The 20382-nt window shown below is 42.3% G+C and overlaps 1 protein-coding gene across 1 annotated transcript in view; it reads left to right on the forward strand.

The window, feature by feature from the left end:
* pcloa (piccolo presynaptic cytomatrix protein a) overlaps nt 1-20382 on the forward strand; it is a 48820-nt gene that overhangs the window by 14889 nt on the left and 13549 nt on the right. Inside the window, 15 exon segments of the mRNA XM_063218129.1 lie at nt 93-4184; nt 4487-6025; nt 6523-8647; nt 8910-8998; nt 9990-10065; nt 10473-10598; nt 12003-12111; nt 12201-12268; nt 12742-12950; nt 14447-14497; nt 15087-15217; nt 15503-15529; nt 16149-16242; nt 17282-17353; nt 17726-17942. Coding sequence (XP_063074199.1) covers nt 93-4184; nt 4487-6025; nt 6523-8647; nt 8910-8998; nt 9990-10065; nt 10473-10598; nt 12003-12111; nt 12201-12268; nt 12742-12950; nt 14447-14497; nt 15087-15217; nt 15503-15529; nt 16149-16242; nt 17282-17353; nt 17726-17942 — 9025 coding nt within the window.

Consider the following 20382-nt stretch of genomic DNA (forward strand, 5'->3'; position numbering starts at 1 on the left):
TGTCTGATATTTTTCAAAAAATTGTATTTAAAGTATTAGACCTCTAAGTTTTCTGAAACACTAATGTAAAAATTCTATTGACCTTTTTGCAGGAAAACAAACACACATGTGGAATTGAACCTGTGGCAAAACCAGACAGCAGCCAAGCAACTCCATCAGAAATAACTACATTGGAAAGCACAGTTCTACCTATTCTTGAGTCCCAGACAAATACATCAGTAGGAAATGATTTGGCAGAAAACAGGAGTTGCCTACAAGCATCACCAACATTACCAAAATCAAGCTCAGAGGAACATGGCGAAGGAGGAAAGCAAGAGAAGGTCCCTAGCACTGTGACGGTTGGTTCCAATGCAAATCAGAACAATTCTGAGGATGGTGGAGAAAAAAAGGCTACTGACAGTTTCATAGCTGCAGATGAGCAGCTGATTCAAGACAAAAATGCTAAGATGAGTGCCAATGAAGATGCAGTGGCTATTACTGAGATTAAAGATCAGGAAGAGAAAACAGAGCAAGAGGGTATGGAGAAAAGCGAGTCTGGTAGAGGAAGGCGTCTCCTCAAGAGAAGCAGCATTACTCCAGAGGATGATAGTGATTTAAGCAACCTCAGCTCCCCAGCTAAACCACTTGACTCTGTTAAGGAAGTAGCAGGGTTAAGGGAACAGCCTTCTGAGAATTCTGCAACAGTTCCTCGTGACTTTAAAACAATTGAGCTGAACAGCACCACTCCTATTCGGCAACCGTCTGACGATGGAGAGCCTGAAAGTCTCACTGACTCTCCAGAAGACCGCTCGAGAGGTGAGGGCTCCTCTAGTCTACACGCATCTAGCTTTACTCCTGGGACTTCACCGACGTCTCTGTCATCCCTAGATGAGGACAGTGATAGCAGCAGTCCAAGTCATACAAGATCAAGTGGGGAGGGAAAACAGCACAGAAAGGCAAAGCACAGGCAGCCTGGCCAGATGTTGCCAACTATCGAGGACTCCTCTGAGGAAGAGGAACTTCGCGAGGAAGAAGAACTGCTCAGAGAACAAGAAAAGCAAAAGAGTTCTGGGAAGAAGTCGAGGAAAGATAAAGAAGACATGCGAGGACAAAGGAGAAGAGACCATCCAAAAACGCCGCCAAGCAATCTCTCTCCAATTGAAGACGCCTCTCCTACTGAAGAGTTGCGTCAAGAAGCAGAGATGGAGGAGATACGAAGATCATCATGTTCAGATTTCTCACCTAGTATTGAATCTGAACCTGAAGGATTTGTTGTCAGCCCAGAGAAGATTGTTGAAGTACAGAAGGTCTATCAACTGCCAACATCGGTATCCCTATACTCTCCTACAGATGAAAATATTACTGACGGTCTTAAGGAGGGAAAAATCTTGAAAAGTGCAGATGAGGCTTATGAAGAAATCATGTTAAGAGCTAAATCACCTACGACGGATAAAGTAGAGTTACAACCTTGTAAAGAACTTGTTCATGGCAGTATGTTGATTGAAGCGTATGCTGATGAATCTGTCATTGAGGATAAATGTGAAAAACAAGACAGAGATGAAAAGCCAGTTACAGCAATACAAAAACAATTGCGATCCCCTGATGAAGTCTATGAAGACATGATGCAGAAAAAGATGTTGCTGCTGAAAGAACAGTCAGAGCCACCAAAGGACATAAAACAACCAGACATTATATTACCCGAATCCAATTCTGATATAAATTCAAATGATGGGAAGCCACTTCTGAATGCTGAAACTGACCATCAGACAGCTGTATTGACACCAGGAACCAGTCCAACAAAGGCATGCTCTGAAGCGGAGACATCAGCGTTAAATTTTACAACACAGGACAACATAAGTGCACAGGACACAGGTTCACTTAAACGTCTTTATCCCATACCAGACCTCAGGGTGATTCAGTGCTCCTCAGGAGAGGAAGAACCTGATGAGGAGAGCAGTACAGAAATCAAGTCAAATACTGAGTCACAAAGTGAAGAAAGCCCAGTTATCTCAACAGATAAACAAACTGCCCCAGTTGTATCAGTTGCAGAAATTGATATGAATTCAGTCCCATTGTCTGAAAAAGTATCATCTAATGATAATGCAATATCTTCTGAAAATTCTGACACCCCCTCCTTGTACGTAGATTCCCATACCAGCAAGACAGACCAGGTTGATGTGGTCGACTTATCAAAATCGTCTTTGTCTAGTCAAACAAACTCGTCCTCCCCCTCTCTACCCAGTGTAGGCACAAAACATGCACATCCTGTTGTAGTAAGTGTATCACCTTTACCCACTGTGCCTCAATACATTCCTGCTGCACCTAGCGTGGTATCCACAGCACCCCCTGTCCCTCCAAAACCAACAGCATTACGCAGGGGTTTGTCTCAGGACAAATCAGACATTCATACCCCTCCTTCCTTTCCCCCTCCAGTACTACCGAAACCGATTGTACATCCCAGAAACATACCGCCTCAGGTCCTCTCGTGTACATCCAGTGGCCCCATTCCTCTTGACAGGCAGACAATGCCTGGAAGTCCAGCACATAAACCACATATGCCACCACCCGTTCCACCAAAACCATCCACCCTACCTGCTGGTTTTACTTTCTGTAACAGATCCGGAGAAAGTGTCAAGCCTCCATTAGCTCCAAAGCCTCATATTCAGCCACCCTCACCAATTCACTCACAAGCTAGACCAACAGTCCTGATCACTGAGCCTGTAGGCATTGCTCTGAATTTGAGCCCGTCTGTAGACAGTAGACCTGGGACCACCTCACCCAAATCCCCCTCATCCCCCAGACACACGAAAACGGTGCATGAAACCTACGTAGTTATAACACTGCCATCGCAACCAAGCTCACCAGTGGAGGGCATCCAATCTCAAGCCCCAATGGGCTCTGGCTTTGCATCTCCAACGGCCCAGCCACAGCCATCTTTTCCCCCAACAGAGCAGCAGCAGAGCCGTGCTCATGCTCAACAAGAACCACCACCACAACCGCAACCGCAACCCCAATACAACACAACAAAAGTGCCACTTGCATTTACACGCATCACCGAATCAATAGAAAGTCAAGAGATATGTGGGCCGGAAAAGGTGGTTTCAAGCATGAGTCACGTGTACGAGGCCATCTCTGCATCCGCTCAGCCCCCGCTGGCCAATGGAGTCACACAAGTTGTAACAACAGAACTTCAAAGGACAACCGTGTCAGTGGTGCATGAAAGGGCACCGGGCATGGCTATGCCGAGATCATCTGGAGTATCATCCACTCCAGAGAACTTAAAGACCCAACCTCAGAATAGCCACATTTATCATGCTGGTGAGGTGGTTGATCTTCGCACACCAAAAACGGATGCGGAAATCCCCCTGAAAGGTGTCGACCTATCGTCAGCTGATTTACGACGACAGTCTGTAGCTACCGACTGCTCCCCAAGGCAGACAAGTGCTGTTCAGCCATCTGTTGTAAATCTTAGCACAGAATCGCCTGCCCCCATGCCTGCCCCCATGCCTGTTATTGTCACATGCGCATCCACTGTTTCATATGCCAGCGATGCATCGGCCACCTCATTGCCACTTCAGCTCACAACAGCAAAATCATTTGAACCCGTTTCTCAGATAGTCTATCGCCCAGTTGATGCTCAGCCAGAGAAACCCATTAATCTCTCTACCACTGTAGGGAAAGCCCAAACCCCAACTGGGACCACGGCACCATCCAGTTTTGGTGCAAGCGTGCCCCCTCGGTTAGAGATGTGTGTATCTGGAGCAGTGGATCTCAGTACAGCAAAGCCTGCTCAGACCATGGTGTCTGTTGTCAAATCCACAGCAGAGGTCATGACATCTGTGGTCAGCGAGGAGGATGGAAAACCTGTGGATCTGACAGCCAGCAGAAGAGCTGTGTGCTGTGACGTTGTTTACAAGTTGCCATTTGGAGGAAGCTGTAGTACCTCTCAGCAGCCATCCCCGCTGCCAGAAGACCGCTTTGGCTATCGAGATGACCATTACCAATATGATCGCTCTCCATACGGAATGAAAGCTTTTGTTGGCATGAAGCCTTCCATGTCCGAGACAAATTTAGCTGATGCTGGACTTTTTGCTTACAAGAGCAAACACAGCTTTGACTACAACAGTGCCATAGATGGGGCAGTTGATCTTACCTCTGGAAAGATGTCTGAAGCAGGCCAGTATACTCATTTTGCAGATCTCTTTGTCGCTTCTACTTTTGAATTATCCCATCTATTCTAATGTGACGGTTAACTTTTTTTGGTGTGTTGCATTTTTGTGTTCATGCATGCATTGTCTTTTTTCAGCTCAGTATTTTCTTTTTACACACAGATGCATGTCCCTGCATGCTGTACCCTCTTCTTTTGACTTCCCAACATCATTAATCTGGCAAGACTCTTATTTTCCTTTATTTTGTGCTTTAGTGTGTAGACGGCATGAATCTAATGTTGACCAGTCATGTATTTTATGAACTGAACAATGTCATTCTGATTTTTTGAACAGGTGAGACAAGAGTCACAGGAGCATATTCTGGCATGTCTATTCCACAATTTTCCCACAACAGAATTACAGCTGCCACTGGAGCACCCTTTGTAGTCACAAGTGTCATGAGATCCTCCAATGGGATCGTTTATTCCTCTGTGGCAGCCCCAAACCCAACCACCTATGCAATCACCACACAGCCTGGCTCAATCTTCAGCACAACATACAATAGCTTGTCAGGCATGCATACAAGTGACACTATGCCGTCATTATCATCTCTTCAGTATCAACCCATCACCAGGTCTCAGAGTTTTGTATCAACATTGGTTACCCCCACATCAGATGAGCCAGAGCCACAGCCACTTAACCTAGAGATTGTCGCAGCTCGGAACACCATGCCATCCGCACTTTCTGATGTAACGCACACCTTGACCACAACAGGCAACATAGATTCCTATACAGATTCGTCTTTGGAAGCGATCGCTGCTTCCATAGAGGCTTTATCATCTCCCATGGTGCCTGGTGGTGATGAACAGTACCACAAGCAGAGAGAGTTATTGGAACGGGAGAAGATGAAGCAGCAGCGGCTGGCTGAAGAGTTGGAGTGGGAGCGTCAGGAGATACAACGATTCCGCGAGCAGGAACAATTTCTCGTACAGAAAGAGTTGGAGGAACTTCAGGTGATGAAGCAACAAATCCTTTGCCAACAAGAGGAAGAAAGGCAGGCCCATCTCATGATGCAAAAGGAGACCTATGCACAGCAGCAACAGCAACTGGAGCAGATCCAGCGTTTACAAGAACAGCTCAGGCAGCAGCTCGAGGAACAAAAGTTCAGGCAGATGTATCCTGGAGAGGCATCAGATTCCATATTGGGCGTCACAGAAAGCAGGAAGATTATGGACAGTGGTGTGCAAACAGATGAGGAAGACAATACTGAACAAGCTTATTCATCAGGAAGACAAAAAAAGAGGAGTGTAAAAAAGAGTGTAGACAGCAGTGTGCAAACAGATGACGAAGACCAGGATGAGTGGGATGCCCCAGCTCGAGCCAGACGGAGCAGGAGTCGCGGGGTTAAGAACAGCGCAGCAGAAAGTGGAGGGCAGCTGTCGGTTCAAGCGCACACAGAGATTTCTGTTCAAACCGATTCAATGGGTTCCGTCAAGGGACATTCACTACAGCTCGATGCAAGAGTTCAGTACTCAGACTCAGAGAGAAGTAGCTCTCCACAGAGAGACAGCAAAAAGCGCCCGACTCCCCTAGAGATAGGACAACCCTCGAATCTCACAGTGGACCCCACTTGTCTTCAGGTGGCCCAGCCCAAATCACCCAAAGTCCTTTATTCTCCCATATCCCCATGTGTCTCTCCTAGCAAATCCCTTGACTTTGTGTCTTTGGGAGATGCAAATTCACAGACAATCCACGCAGCTGAAGACTTGTCAAAAACACAGTCGGCCAACACCAGAGCGCCAAGAGTAATGCAGAGGTCATTGTCGGATCCCAAACCCATGAGTCCAACTGGCGAGGAGAGAGCAACACATGTATACCAGCAGACAGATGGTGAAAAGGTGAGTGTGTGTGTGTGTGTGTGTGTGTGTGTGTGTGTGTGTGTGTGTGTGTGTGTGTGTGTGTGTGTGTGTGTGTGTGTGTGTGTGTGTGTGTGTGTGTGAATGAAAAATGTGAAAAGTGTAGCGTATATACTGTATATAGTGCTGTGACAGAAGCCTTTTATTATTAATTATATGGGAATCAAGAGACTAATTTTACAATCATCTACACTACCTTTACAACTTATTTTGGAGCCACATTTTGGAGCCACCTGTAGTGCTCACTTTCAGTTGTTACTAAAATGTTGTCTTCAGTATGTATGATATGTAGGCACCCAAATCAAAGGAAAAAGGTGTTCCAACAACATATAAGAGAGTGCAACCTTCTTTGGTGGGGACTTTTTTTTGGCCAGGCAGTGTATGTTGACGTCTCAATTATGTTAGTGAAAAATATTCACTTCAAACAATTTTCTCTGCATATTTTTTTTAAATGATCATTTTTTTTTCTTACTTCACAGGGTAAGGCATCACCCGCTGGTGCTCAATCTGGAACACACAAAAAAGTAAAGAGAACCCTTCCTAATCCACCCTCAGAAGAGGAAACAGCCAGCACTGGTCCTGTAGCCTATAGTACTGCATCTGCCCGTCGCCGCCTCTGTAGGAGCACTAATATGGCCCGTGCCAAAATTCTCCAGGACATTGATAAAGAATTGGATTTAGTGGAGCGTGAATCCTCAAAACTTCGGAAAAAACAGGCAGAATTGGATGAGGAGGAAAAAGAAATTGATGCCAAACTTCGTTACTTGGAGATGGGAATCTATCGTAGAAAGGATGCTCTTCTGAAAGAGCGTGAGAAACGTGAGAGAGCATATTTGCAGAGTATGGCTGAAGACAGGGACTACATGTCAGACAGTGAGGTCAGCAACATCCGTGAAACTAGACTTGGGGGAAGTGCAGAGGAAGCAGTACTTGGACAAGAAAGACCTCGCACGGCCCCCCAGTCTGAGTTACAGCAATATGTCCCGCCACACACCAAACATGAGGCACAGTATAGCAAATATAATCAGTACCAGTTGCCACAACAGTCTCTGTACCATTCACTCTACCAGTCACCACAGCCATACCACTCCCAATCTATGTACTCCTCTATCCCCTCCCTCACAGCCTCCCAACAACAGAGTTACCACCAAATGCTCTTACTGCAACAAAAGGCCAGGCAGCAGGCTGCTCTCCTGTCAGAACTAGATACCACCAAGATGGCTACCAGCTATGATGTCATTCGTAGCCAACCAGACGCCTCCTCCTATCTGGGTGGAAAGTATGGCAGTCATTTGGATCTTTGCTCCCTAGAAGAACGTGGCAGTAGCATTGCTGGGACTCCAATGTCTAATGTGTCAAACGACTCATTTTACGCAGATGTGGAACATCACCACAGCTCTCCTCGGAGCTATTTACTTCTGGAAGATGCTGCAGACCTTTCAAAGGGGTCATCAGGGCTGCCCGAGACGTCTTATGCTCTTGCAGAGAAGGAGTTGGCCAAAGCTGAGCGTCTCCTGAGGAGGACGGCTGCAGACGTGGGAACAGATTACCAAGAAGATGAAGATTCCATGGAGGAACCTTATGAGCTTAAGTTGCTCAAACAACAACTGAAACAGGAATTTAGGAGAAGCCACACAGGAACAGAAAGCCTTGAGCAGCTAGCTGGTCTGTCACACTATCAAACCTCTAGTGCCGGTGTCTCTGGCAGTGCTTACAGACCCTTGTCCAAATTGGATAGGTACAGCATTAGCAGACTTACACTTGAAAAGCAAGCTGCAAAACAGCTTCCATCTTCCATCGCCTACCAGAAACAGAAAGCTCCTCTTATGGACTCAAAGGTGGGAAAGTACTCTTCCACGTATCAAGACCCCAGAGCCCTGGAAACCGACTACACAAGCTACCTTGGATCGAGCTCTGCCTCACCCAGGCCATGCAAGTTACAGCAGGATGAGATTACTTTTGGTCTTCGCAAGAACATAGCGGAGCAGCAGAAGTTCCTGGGCAATAATCTTCATGGGGGCTTGAACATTGGTCAGAGCCTTAATCTCCTCTCGGGCTCACGGAACTGCTTGGGCGAGGATTCGTCCTACCCGAGTGGCAGTAGATCACGCCCATCTTCTAGACCAACTTCAGTCTATGGTCTGGATCTATCGATGAAGAGTGATATTTCCAGTTCCTCTCTGAGACTAAAAGCAGAAGGTGAGACCTCCACTGACATCTCTGCCTATCAAACACCTTCTGGAAGAGCGAAGCCCACAAGTCTGGCAATTGGTCCCAGCGGAAGAGGACGTATTCCCATTGTAGCTCAGAACTCTGAAGAGGAAAGCCCTTTGAGTCCCGTGGGACAGCCGATGGGCATGGCAAGAGCATCTGCTGGACCTCTCCCACCTATATCAGCTGACTCCAGGGACCAGTTTGGATCTTGTCTGTCTTTGCAAGACCCTCAGCAGCAACACCTGAGGGATGAGCAAGCAAGAATGTCTGGTTATGGACTCATGGATGACCTACAATGCAATATGCCAGAAAGTGAAGGTACTTACAGTAAGTCTCTTTTGCACACACACTTAAACTATGATAGAAATAAAGATGAGCACTGAAAGCGGGGTAAACCTGTCATACAGAATAATTAATTGTGTTACAGGTAGGCCTAACTACTAACCTAATAAGGTTAATTCAGGTTGACATCCTTTTGATAATACATACTACATACAAGTTGATACAATGGTACAATTTAAAAACATTTACGTTCCACTTAAAACAAATCAAACTTTTAAACTGGTTGACTAAATTATTCATGACAGCTTCCATTCACATAACAGTGAGCATTGCATTTTCTTTTTATTTTCTTTTTCTGACCATCTTGAAGCATACCACCACCAACGGGATGACACAGACTGGTTTATGAAGCCTGAAGATTATCAGCATGAAAATGGGCGCAGCTCAGACAGGAAACAGGTGACCCTTCTCAATCACTATAGACCACAGCCGGTTTACATACACTCTCCCCACTCGCTATTCGACCCATGCATGCAGTTCACCAAGGGGCGCTGTCGAGAGAGAGCAGCTCATTCATTCTGAATGGAATCTGCACTCCTCCGTTATCCCCCTAGAGTGTAGTACCACCCGGAAAAGTGGCGAGTTGAGTCTCTCGCCATAGCTGCTATAGACCCAGTCGACACCTCTGGGCCCGCCCATGAAACGGCTTCTTTTCCCCTCCATATGTTACACCCGTTGGTCGTACAGTGCCAATCACTGCCAGTCATTAGACATAGGAGAATCGTTTGATTAGCCACTACATACAACAGGTGGAGCATACGGAGGGGAAAACAAGCAGTTTCATGGGTGGGCCCAGAGGTGCCGACTGGATCTATACTCTCATCTCTGCTCATGATCTCTTGCTCACAGTCAGCCAAACACTCACACACACTCTGTAACAACCCAAAATGCAGAGGTGTCAAAATAGAAAAAGTAAAAAATAAAATAAAAAAAGAAACAGTCTCCTTCCAACACTTGTAACTTGACTGAGTAACCAGTAGACCTGTGTACTTGTCTTACAATCAGCTGACAATCAGCTTGCTTTTACTTTTACTACTTTTACTTTGGCACCTCTGCCGAAATGTAATAACTACAAATAAAGAGATAATTTGGATACCTAGCTGCAATTAAGTAAAGTAATAACTCAACAATAATGTAATGCCATTTCTGAGGCAATACATTTTTTCCAATAATATAATCAAATATTTACATTTTGCATTTGTCATTGCACAAAGAAAAAGCTTTAAAAATGTTCTTTTTTCTTAAAGCCTTCATAGAAAAAGTCACATTTAGCCTTTGGGCTTTTAGATTGACAGACACCTTAAAAGAAATACTATTTTGTTAATATGCTGTTGTTAATTTTGTTTTGTTTCACTTTCAATATTTATACTGTTTCGTCATATATCTTTAGATGAAGTCGATGCACTTTGCATTTCCCCACGTTCGTGTCAAGCTCCAGAGAGACCCAAAGGACCATAGTGTGTCAGGTAATCAAACATTAATATTTTTTTTAAATGATCTACTAACCATATTAGTGCTTGATAAAGTATCTACAAAAAATATGTGCAAGATTTTACAAACTTTTTAACAGACTATTTTCTATTCATTAAAAATGAAAATTTTTGATAAATAAAAATATGAACATAACATTTTCCACTCATTTACGAATATGTGTTAATGTTTTGTTCATCATTATTTAATTATTTACTAAGTCTATGTACTTAAATTATTTACTAATGTTTTCTATGCATCCATTATTATAAAGTGTTACCCATTTTTGATCGGGCACTCCATTACCAGATTCTTTACAATTACATTCATTTTTCTGTGACAACGTTATTAATATGACATGTCAGACTATGATCAATCCAGTTAACGGGAAGCTTCTCCTCAGGGAATGGGTTAGGTATACGTGTGGTTGGTGGCAAGGAGGTTCCTGGAAGTCATGGCGATATTGGAGCTTATGTTGCCAAAGTTCTACCTGGAGGAGCAGCAGAACAGACCGGAAAGATTGTAGAGGGTAAGACGACTAACAAACAAACTGCACTCAGTAACCATATCACTCTATTGTAGAGGGTAAGGCGACTAACAAACTGTACTCAGTAACCATATCACTCTGTGGTAGAGGGTTAGACGACTAATAAGCAAACTGCACTCAGTAACCATATCACTCTGTTGTAGAGGGTTAGACGACTAACAAACTGCACTCAGTAACCATATCACTCTGTTGTAGAGGGTTAGACGACTAACAAACTGCACTCAGTAACCATATCACTCTGTTGTAGAGGGTTAGCCGACTAATTGCACTGCTATGACAAGAAAGTAAGTAGCGGTGTGGACACAGGAAAGTAGCCACACTACTTTGGGCTTACTGTGGGAATGGTAAGGTTTCGAGAAATGCATGTATTTCGCCTTGAAGTAAGTAGATACGTTTAAAGTACATCTGTAGAAAGATGCTAACGTTCCAGAATCGCACCCCTGATCATCTCTGCATTGGCATGCCCGGTGCTCTTTCATTCACCACTGACACGGTTGTCCTTTGGAGTTCTGTTGTTACAGCTTGTGTAGTTCCATAGCCCCAGTGCACCATGCTTTTGACAGGCAATTTGACATTAATACTCCCTTTTATAATAGCATTCCATGACCGTTTCAACAACAAAAAATAGATGGAAACAGAACAAAATACTATTTAACCCAAAGTCAATTTTTGAGACGAAAAAAAAAAGTCTAGCCTAAAAAAAGTCTAGTCAAGCAAGCAAGATTCGAACTCGCTATTTGTCCTTACTTTCCTCTCCCCTCCTCTCGTTATTCCACTTAAGGGTGAGCCAAACACACTGCACAGAAACATTATAGGTTTTCCATTTACAAACATTTGCGATGTGAGGAGGGGCTGTGATGAAGATGCTAAGCCAGAGTGTGTTATTTCAGGAGAGGCAAAAGTCAACTCTCTAATACAATATATTGTTAAGAGACATTCTCAGCTTTTATGTTTGACTATCTTAACAAGAAAAACGATACACTGATTTCTCATTGACATTATGGATGCTCTCGGATAAGATAGATGAATATTTGTGTTCTTCAACCAGCACGAACTCTGCGACACAAAAAGAAGGCCTACCTGGCCTACCTGAAGGCTCGCTTCCACCTCTGTGAGTTATGGAGTGTTTGTGTGCCCACAGAGACCTGGTTTTGCAGTGTGACGTCTTATTGCTTGCTGTGTGAAATGCCCTGGAAGAAAAATTGAAAAACAACTTTTCCATGCTGAATCCTTGCATGCCACTCTATTTCTTTTGCTCTGGAAAAATAGTGCTGGACTGTTCTTACTGTGTTGGATTAGTGACCATGTCTGAGACCAAATAGAAATTACACATGCAGTACAGCTCTCACTTTGTTTGTGCTTGTGTGTGTGTGTTGAAATATTTAGGAATGCAGGTGCTGGAGTGGAATGGAATCGTCCTCACTGGGAAAACCTATGAGGAGGTGCAGGGTCTCGTAGGACAACCGTGTGAAGAGGCTGAAATATGTGTCCGGCTGTGAGTATCTTTCATACTTTCTTTGTCACTCATTTAAGTTAGTCAAATGTGAAAAGTTTATTCAGTTAATATTTTTTGTGTTCAAACAGGGACCTCAATATGCTATCAGTATCAGAGAGCTGTTCTCAGCGCTTGGAACTGCGGGATCCAATTAAAGGTTTTTATTTCTACTCCCATATATTGATGATTTACACACTTCTTATGCCATTAAAAGACCCTGCAGTACATGCTTTATTAGGCACACCTGTCCAACTGCTCAATGACATGACTGATCATTCGACACAGCGTGCAGTGCATCCAAACGTCAGTCATTATGCTTGCACCACAATAAAATGACTAAAAAGTATCTGAGTACTTCAGTCGTCCCTGACCTAGTCTTTCTGAAGTGGACCACTTTGCATTCCATTCTCTTCCGTCCAGGGGTGAGTTTCTCAAAAGAGAAGTTGTTAGCCTGTTAGCAACTTCGGTAGTTGCCAATGGGAAAATGCATTGAAAACAACAAAGTAGCTAATGTAGTAAGCAACTTTGGTTTTGAGAAATTCACCCCAGGACTGGGAGCACTAAGAAGGTTAACGCAAGTGGCCTCCATTTCCCAAGGCACAATCATTGTTTCCCCCAACTAATACGCAGGTGACCACCAGAGGTCTCCTGGTGTGGATCCAGAGAAGCTTGCAGCGGAACTTCAGAAGGTTTCTCAGCAGCAGACTCCGATGTCCTCCGTCTCCACCGGTGATAAAGGACACCTGACCACCTCTACCACAGCCTCCACCGTCACAGGCACCAGCTCCAGCCCAGCTCAGCCAAGCTCGCCATCTGTTGGTAAAAAGCGCCACAGCAAGGTCAGTCTGTGAAGCACAGTTCAACACACACACACACACACACACACACACACACACACACACACACACACACACACACACACACACACACACACACACACACACACACACACACACACACACACACACACACACACACACACACACTGCACAAATATAATATTTGGTTTTGGTGACATGAAAGCACTGTGAATGATGGCAGTATAGACACAATGGGGTAATTTAAAGTGAAATCAGACACTTTGGGGCCCGACCAACACAGATTTTAATTAAACTTAGTGGGTCATTTTAATGGCAATGTAGAACCGCATTACTGCATTCTCATGAATCTGGCACCAATTTTAAGGGAGAAACTAAGAGAGAGACTAAGAAAATCTTAAACAAGAGGGTAGGACACTATATATTCATCCTTGATCATGTCAATTTAAGCCACACAGAGATGTTTTTGATGTTGTTTGAAAGCGCTTATCTGGCTGTATAAATTACATAAACAGCATGGAAGACCGCAGTAATCCGAGTTTGAAATAATATTAAAAATATTACAAATTGAATATCCTAAAAAAGGTGAGCTTCGCTTTGCGTCATGCTCCAACCCCCTTAGCCATTATAAATCAAACACAAATCCACAGCTTCTTTTGGCTATTTGTTTAAAAGTAGTAATTTATAGCTAATTACTTAATTCCTTTTTGGAAACGCATGCCTGTATACTTTTCACTAAGATAGGCCTACTATTTATCACCCTGTTGCCTTTGTATCAGTGATGATGATGATGATGATGATGATGATGATGATGATGATGATGATGATATTATGATTGTTATTGCCTCAGTTCCAGAGATGCAGGATGAGGCCTGCAGTGGAAGTGAAAAAAGCTCTACTGTTTTTACTCTGTTATTTAGGGCCCAAGTACTAGTAGTGCAAAACCATATGATTTTGCTTTGTTTTGCTATCTATTTGCCTCTGCACTGCCTTGACGGACGCTATGACTAATCAAACGGCCGCTTTGCCTTAGTCATAGCCATTCTTTTGCCATTCTGCTGTCAAAGCACACGCAAAAGATTCAAACATAGGGTGTGGGCTGGTGCCTCTTGTGTGGTGTTGTTTCCATTCGACAATGAGTGTGTTTATATGCAGTTCAGTATCAAATTCGGGATAAGGCGTTTACAGGCGTTTACAGGCGGGTACAGAGCGTATATCCCGGTCTGCAATCTTGGATGTTATAGAATTGTCTTCAAATGTGTGTAGCCTGGATACCAACAACAGCATTCTATGGGAAGCTTATAAGGTGTTTCCATGCATCAATATCCTATCCTTTCTTTCGGAATACACTACCTAGCATATCCCGATTTCTCAAAATGCCAAATAAGGGGTTATCTGAGATACTGAAATCAGGAACAGGTGTTTACATGTAATTCAGTACAACAAATCCATGTACAACCATGTGTGTGAATTCAGTTACAGTATATTCATAATAATACAACCCACTTGTTTTTCAGACTTCAGACACAGCAAGACTTCAGACCCATCCTGTGACAGGAGAGATTCAGGTGAAAATATTTGCACATTTGAAATATTAAGAACGCTTGGTATGATTACTGAGAAAACAATATTTTGCATTGTCACCAGGTATGACTTTAACTTGATATTGACATTTATAATTTAAATGGTTGAGGATACATTACTTGACTATTTTTGACAGCATATTCTGCAGGTATCACACCAAATTCTATGAAAGTCCATTTACTGAACTTGTTCACATTCACTTTTTTCCTTTTAAAATGTTATAGAAACTTTTCAATATTTTTGTTCCCAAAAAGAGGTTCCAGGCATTACAGTACTTGGTCCAATCAGTGTTTCTCAGACCTTTTCAGACCAAGGATCCCTCTGTCCTTTTCGCTCACCACCTTTCAACTGAATTGACAGGCTTGCTCATACTAGGTTTTATATAAATTATAAGGCATACCGATAAGAAAATGACCCAGGGTGGCTTTGAACCGGGGTCCCCATGAGCAAGCATGCCCATAATATGGTACAGTTTATTACTGCAGTGGGCCTTAATCACCTGTTCATCCCAAAGCTGCTTGTCTGTGGTGCCATCTTGTAATTTCTCAAAACTGTCTCCCTTTTAAATTACAGCTTCAAATAAACTATGACAAACAGCCGGGGAACCTAATTGTTCATGTTCTACAAGCGCGGAATCTCTCCCCACGTGACGTCAATGGCTACTCTGATCCTTTTGTCAAGGTCTACCTTCTCCCTGGACGTGGGTTAGTAATGAATAATCCAGGTCATGCAGTGCATATAACATATACAGTATATTTTATACATGTTTTTATCAGTGAGTTATATCATTACAGTATATTATTGGATCTTGCTTCCAATATCTAAGTCAACAGAAACATAATTGTTTCTAGAAAGAAATAGTTACATGTTTGTTTGCACGAACAAAAAAAGGAAGAACGCATACTGACACAGTGCCTCACTCAAAACTGGCTATTTTGTTTTGTTTCACACTGACTCAAAACTGACTATTTTGTTTTGTACACTTTCAGTCAAGTCATGGTTGTGCAGAATGCCAGGTATGTGCCTGATTTTGTGGGTCAATGCCACAAGTCATTGAATTTGTTTTAATAAATAATACATGTTTATTTTTTTGTCAATACTTAAACTGTTTTTCTACATAGGCTTTGTTAGGTGAGAGGGACCCCCTATTATCAGAAAAAAGTTAATTTGAAGTAGCCTATGTGTATAACATTGATGAATTTATGGAAAATTCATGGTAGCACTCGGACAAAATTAGCAACAAAACCCACTTCATTTAGGGGGGGGGGGTTCCTCTTGCAATGTGATTTTGTCGTGTATATACAAAGACTGTTTAGCCAACATGTCTTCAACAAAGTATGTGCATAGCATCCATCTAGTCTCGCTGCACTCTGTCATATCTGACACTGCGATGAGAGTAACATTAGCTAAACCATTCTTTGTCTGATTCTATGTAAATGTAATCTGATGGTGGACAGCGACAACTTTCCTCTCAGATCAACCTTTTATTACTTGTAACCCCCATTGGTGAGAAGTGGCAGCTTCAAAATGACACCATATGTATAGGGCCTTTAAGTGCATCTGTAAATATCTTGTATAGAGGTATACAGGTAATTCGACTAAAATGTATTTTGTTGACCTTCTGTTTGGTTGAAGTGCGGAGAGCAGGAGAAGGTCAAAGCATGCTCAGAGGAGCCAAAATCCAGAGTGGAACCAGACCGTCATCTACAAGAACATTCAGCTGGAGCAGGTATATTATATGTTATATATTTTATAGCGTATATTGTATATTATGCATACATTTTAGGTTTTTCTGTTCTCTGTGTGTGGTCAAATTGTAGGAGTCAGTTGTGGGTTTTCAAAATCTAGCAGTGTGGAGGAACACCATGTTAAATTCGGGATATTTGAGCCAAAGTCCGTCAAATTCATTCATTTTCATTCATTCATTTTCGGTCAATGTGTAGCCTTGATTTTTAAGACAATCTACCTCCTTTGTTGTAAAAGAAATAAAAGTTCAATAACGCTTTGTAGATCATACACAAAAAAACTGGTAGGCTATGGTTTGATGTTTTTCTCTTTGAGTCATTAATCCATCACTTAAAGGGATACTGTACCATTCCTGGAAATAAGCTCATTTTACACCTCGACTTGATTTAAACGTTTTACGTTTCTACTATACTTCCAGTCGTTCTCTGAGTCAGGCAGTGCAATTTTCACCTCCAAGCTAGTATCATTGAATCCAGTCAGCTACATCACAAGACTAAGAGAACGACTGAAAGAACCGAAGAAAGGTAAAACACAATAATTATCTTATTTCCAGAAATGGGACGGTATGGCTTAAGGGCGTACTGTTTAGGATGGTGGCCAGAGTAGGAATTGCAACTATGCTGCTCATTGAAACTGTGCTGCCTTTTGCCAAGTTTGATCTTTTCATGGATATTTACTAGTATTTACTAGTATGGCCATAGTACCTTAAGTTTTTTAGCTACAGGGTGAAAATGTCTGGACATTCAAAATGGTGGACATGGAGAAGATCCACTTTTTCATGCATGAAAAGTGCAGTAATTTTCCCAGTCATAATGACTACTTCGAATTTGATGGTGGTAGTAAGTATTCGTGAAAAAGGTAACATTTCTGAATGGGCAGAATAATTTCTGGAAAGAAACTGCTAAAATATTACACAGTGCACTTTTAATGACAAACCCATTTTGCATTAAAATAAACCGCTGTTGCTACCAATAATGATGACAAATGTCAAGCAAGTGATTTGTGTTTCCTTGATACTGTAGCTCAGAAAGAAGACCCTGGAAGTGAGCGTGTGGGACTATGACAAGTGTTCATCCAATGATTTCCTTGGAGAGGTAAGATCATTTTAACCAGTCTGTACTCAATTACTGTACTGCAATTGCGTCAAATACAATGGGAGTGAAGGACCACTTTTGACGTTGCACTTAACACATTTGTGTGTTTTCATGTGGATATTTACGCTGTGCTGTCCATGTGAAAATGTGCCTAGAACAAAACAATCCCTAACCCTAACCTGTCAGCGAACAATTGTTTTAGCACTATAATTTCGTGAATATTTACTTTTAGTTTAACTTAATAGTTAAAACTATGCCCAAACCAAAACAATGCCTAACCAATAACCATCAGTTAAGTCATGTTTTTTGCATTTGTATAAAAATCAAAACACAAGCACATCTAACATGCATGTATGTGTGCTCGTCTTGAAGGTCCTCATCGACTTGTCAAATGCCTCACAACTGGACAATGTGCCACGTTGGCTTACGCTGAAGGAACAGAGTGACGGAGAGCACCACCGCCGAGGTCGGCAACACTCCCCTAAAACATCTGGGCATTCCAGCCAGCACTCGCCGAAGAAACAGGACTCCCCAAAATCATCTGTCACCAAGAGCCGCAGCCATGGTATCTTCCCAGATCCAGCCAAGGGTAGGGCAATCTTCCTCCACCAAATCTTAATCTTCATATTGTCCGTTTTTGTTTATTCTGTTGCATCCGTTTTGCGCTAATATGCTTCCCTTTAAAGAACACCGAAGCATGCGTAAGGCTAAGGGTGAGCAGCAGAAAGGAATTATTAAATCAATCTTGGTTAATCCATTTTGGTTCAGGCCTTATTAAGGACTTGTTGATCTAAGTTCAGTTTTTGGTCCCTGGGTGTGTTACACCACTTCGTCACTAAGATTTAGGATTAATCCTGTATCAAGTCCATGATCAGTCCAGGTTTAAAACTCACTCGACAAGTTAGCACAGCTGTATGTTTTTTTTTTTTAAAAGTTGCACAATCAACTTGCACAATATAACTATGACATGACAGTGATTTGGGGTGCGTTCCCAGAAAAGTGAATTACATCTGGATTTCTAGGCTAGCAATTAATTTTAAATATTTTCTTACCTAAATCATATTTTAGGTGTCTCTGCAGGTCATCTGTCAATGTGAAATGTCTTCAATACTCTGCCATCAATCTTGCATTTTTTCCAACAACAAATCCATTGACATTGGTCTGAAGCTTAGCTTTTCTGCTTTTAGGATGATACTGTAAACCACAATTTCACGAGAACAAGAAGTGAACAGGCCTTTACTAATACTGTGATTCAAACACAGTGAAATTCAATCCTCAATGTCTCCCCTCAATTTTATTTCACTTGAGCTACTAGTTCAGGTCTCACACTTTGTACAGTAGTGTAAATACGTAGGCCTACTAAGATTAATGACTGGTCACTATGAAAGTAACAACCATGCTAGTTCAGCTGCATTTTGAAAGCTACAAGAAATGGATGTACTAAACTTCCTTTACAAAACAGGGTTAAATGCTAACCTAGAAATTATTTTTCAAGAAATGCACCCCAGATTGGCTTCTTCTTCTTCTTCTTCTTCTTCTTCTTCTTCTTCTTCTTCTTCTTCTTCTTCTTCTTCTTCTTCTTCTTCTTCTTCTTCTTCTTATTATTATTATTATTATTATTATTATTACTAATACTAATACTATTGGGGCCTTTCTTGTATTCACTTGATTCTACCCTTATGGCAGCCCATACAAACAGTTCATATGTCAGGTGAAATTTGGATGCGTGCTCATGCTTATAACCGTTGATCCGTACATCCACTTTTCCAAACCTTGCTGTCAATAGAATTCCTAGAATAGAAAGCTAAATTCAGTGAAGCACGTGATGTTATTTATGCTTCAGAAATTGCCCCACCATGGTCAGAAAATATTAAAAATGTCATAGGTCACAAATTTCGTCCAATTTAAGGAAGCCCCTGGTGAAAACATCTTGGAGTCAAAGCAAAGTCCGTCTGTATAAGTGCCTCCACTTGGCAGACATCTTGGTGATACCTCAGGGCAGCTATTTCTTTTTATTTTTCAACTGTGCATGAGCAACATTTGCTCACGAGATGATTGGATCAATGACAGTGCAGCTCAGTTGGCAATTGGCTCATCTTGCCAGAAAGGTGGGAGATGTGCAAGCACACACCATACTGGCGTTAAGAATCTCCCCTGTTCATTTCTATGGATGTTTTCTTTAGTGTTTCGTCTCATGTAGAATGTCTCTGGTCAAAGCCAATCGAGTGGCAAGTAAGTCGCATGACTGACCCCTCTCCAAGGCGTCACACCAAAGTTGCACACATTGGCCCCTACAGGGTGTATAATAATATTCATGTTTGCTCATAAGGTGATGTGTTTAGTCCAATGGCTCACAGTGTGGGATGCCCCATCGTTGTCATTACTAATTTTTGAGGTCAGTATAACAATTAAGTTGCCAAACACATTTTCTACTGGCTACTACTGTATTGTGGTTTATTAGCGTAAAACAGAGGTGGTTTTCAAAAAATGCTTTCATTCAAGATTTTTTAAAGTCTGCTATTGTCAGCCCTCAGAGCTGATCATATTCCTGGTAAAGATGTCATACACAACCTGGTCTTTTACTTGAAACTTTTTGTGGGTGCTAAGGAACATCTCTCAACATCAAGAAGGAACATCATGACTATGCTACATCTTGTTGTCATGGCAACTCTACACAGCTTCCGTGATTAGCAATGCATTGCTGCCCACAGCTGTTTTTTCCCCCAATAATTTCTTCTTTTTTAAGCAATGCACCATTTCACTTCATGTACATTGTTGTGGGTCATTCATTGTGGCCTTGCATTTTGGTCTTTTCCAAATACATGTCACTATCTTTCCAACAACAATCAACAGCGACAAGCTAAGTTGTGAGATGATAGTCCTACTCTATTAGCACCAAATGATAGACTTAACCTTCTATTAGGCCTACATGTCATGGGGCCGAAATCTTATAAGTTCAAGGAGAGCAATGAGTGGTAGCTTAATTTTTTTTTACCCAAGATAGGCTGTTAATCAGTATAATTCTGTTG

The sequence above is a fragment of the Engraulis encrasicolus genome, chromosome 15, assembly GCF_034702125.1.
Source record: "Engraulis encrasicolus isolate BLACKSEA-1 chromosome 15, IST_EnEncr_1.0, whole genome shotgun sequence".
Classification (NCBI taxonomy): Eukaryota; Metazoa; Chordata; class Actinopteri; order Clupeiformes; family Engraulidae; genus Engraulis; species Engraulis encrasicolus.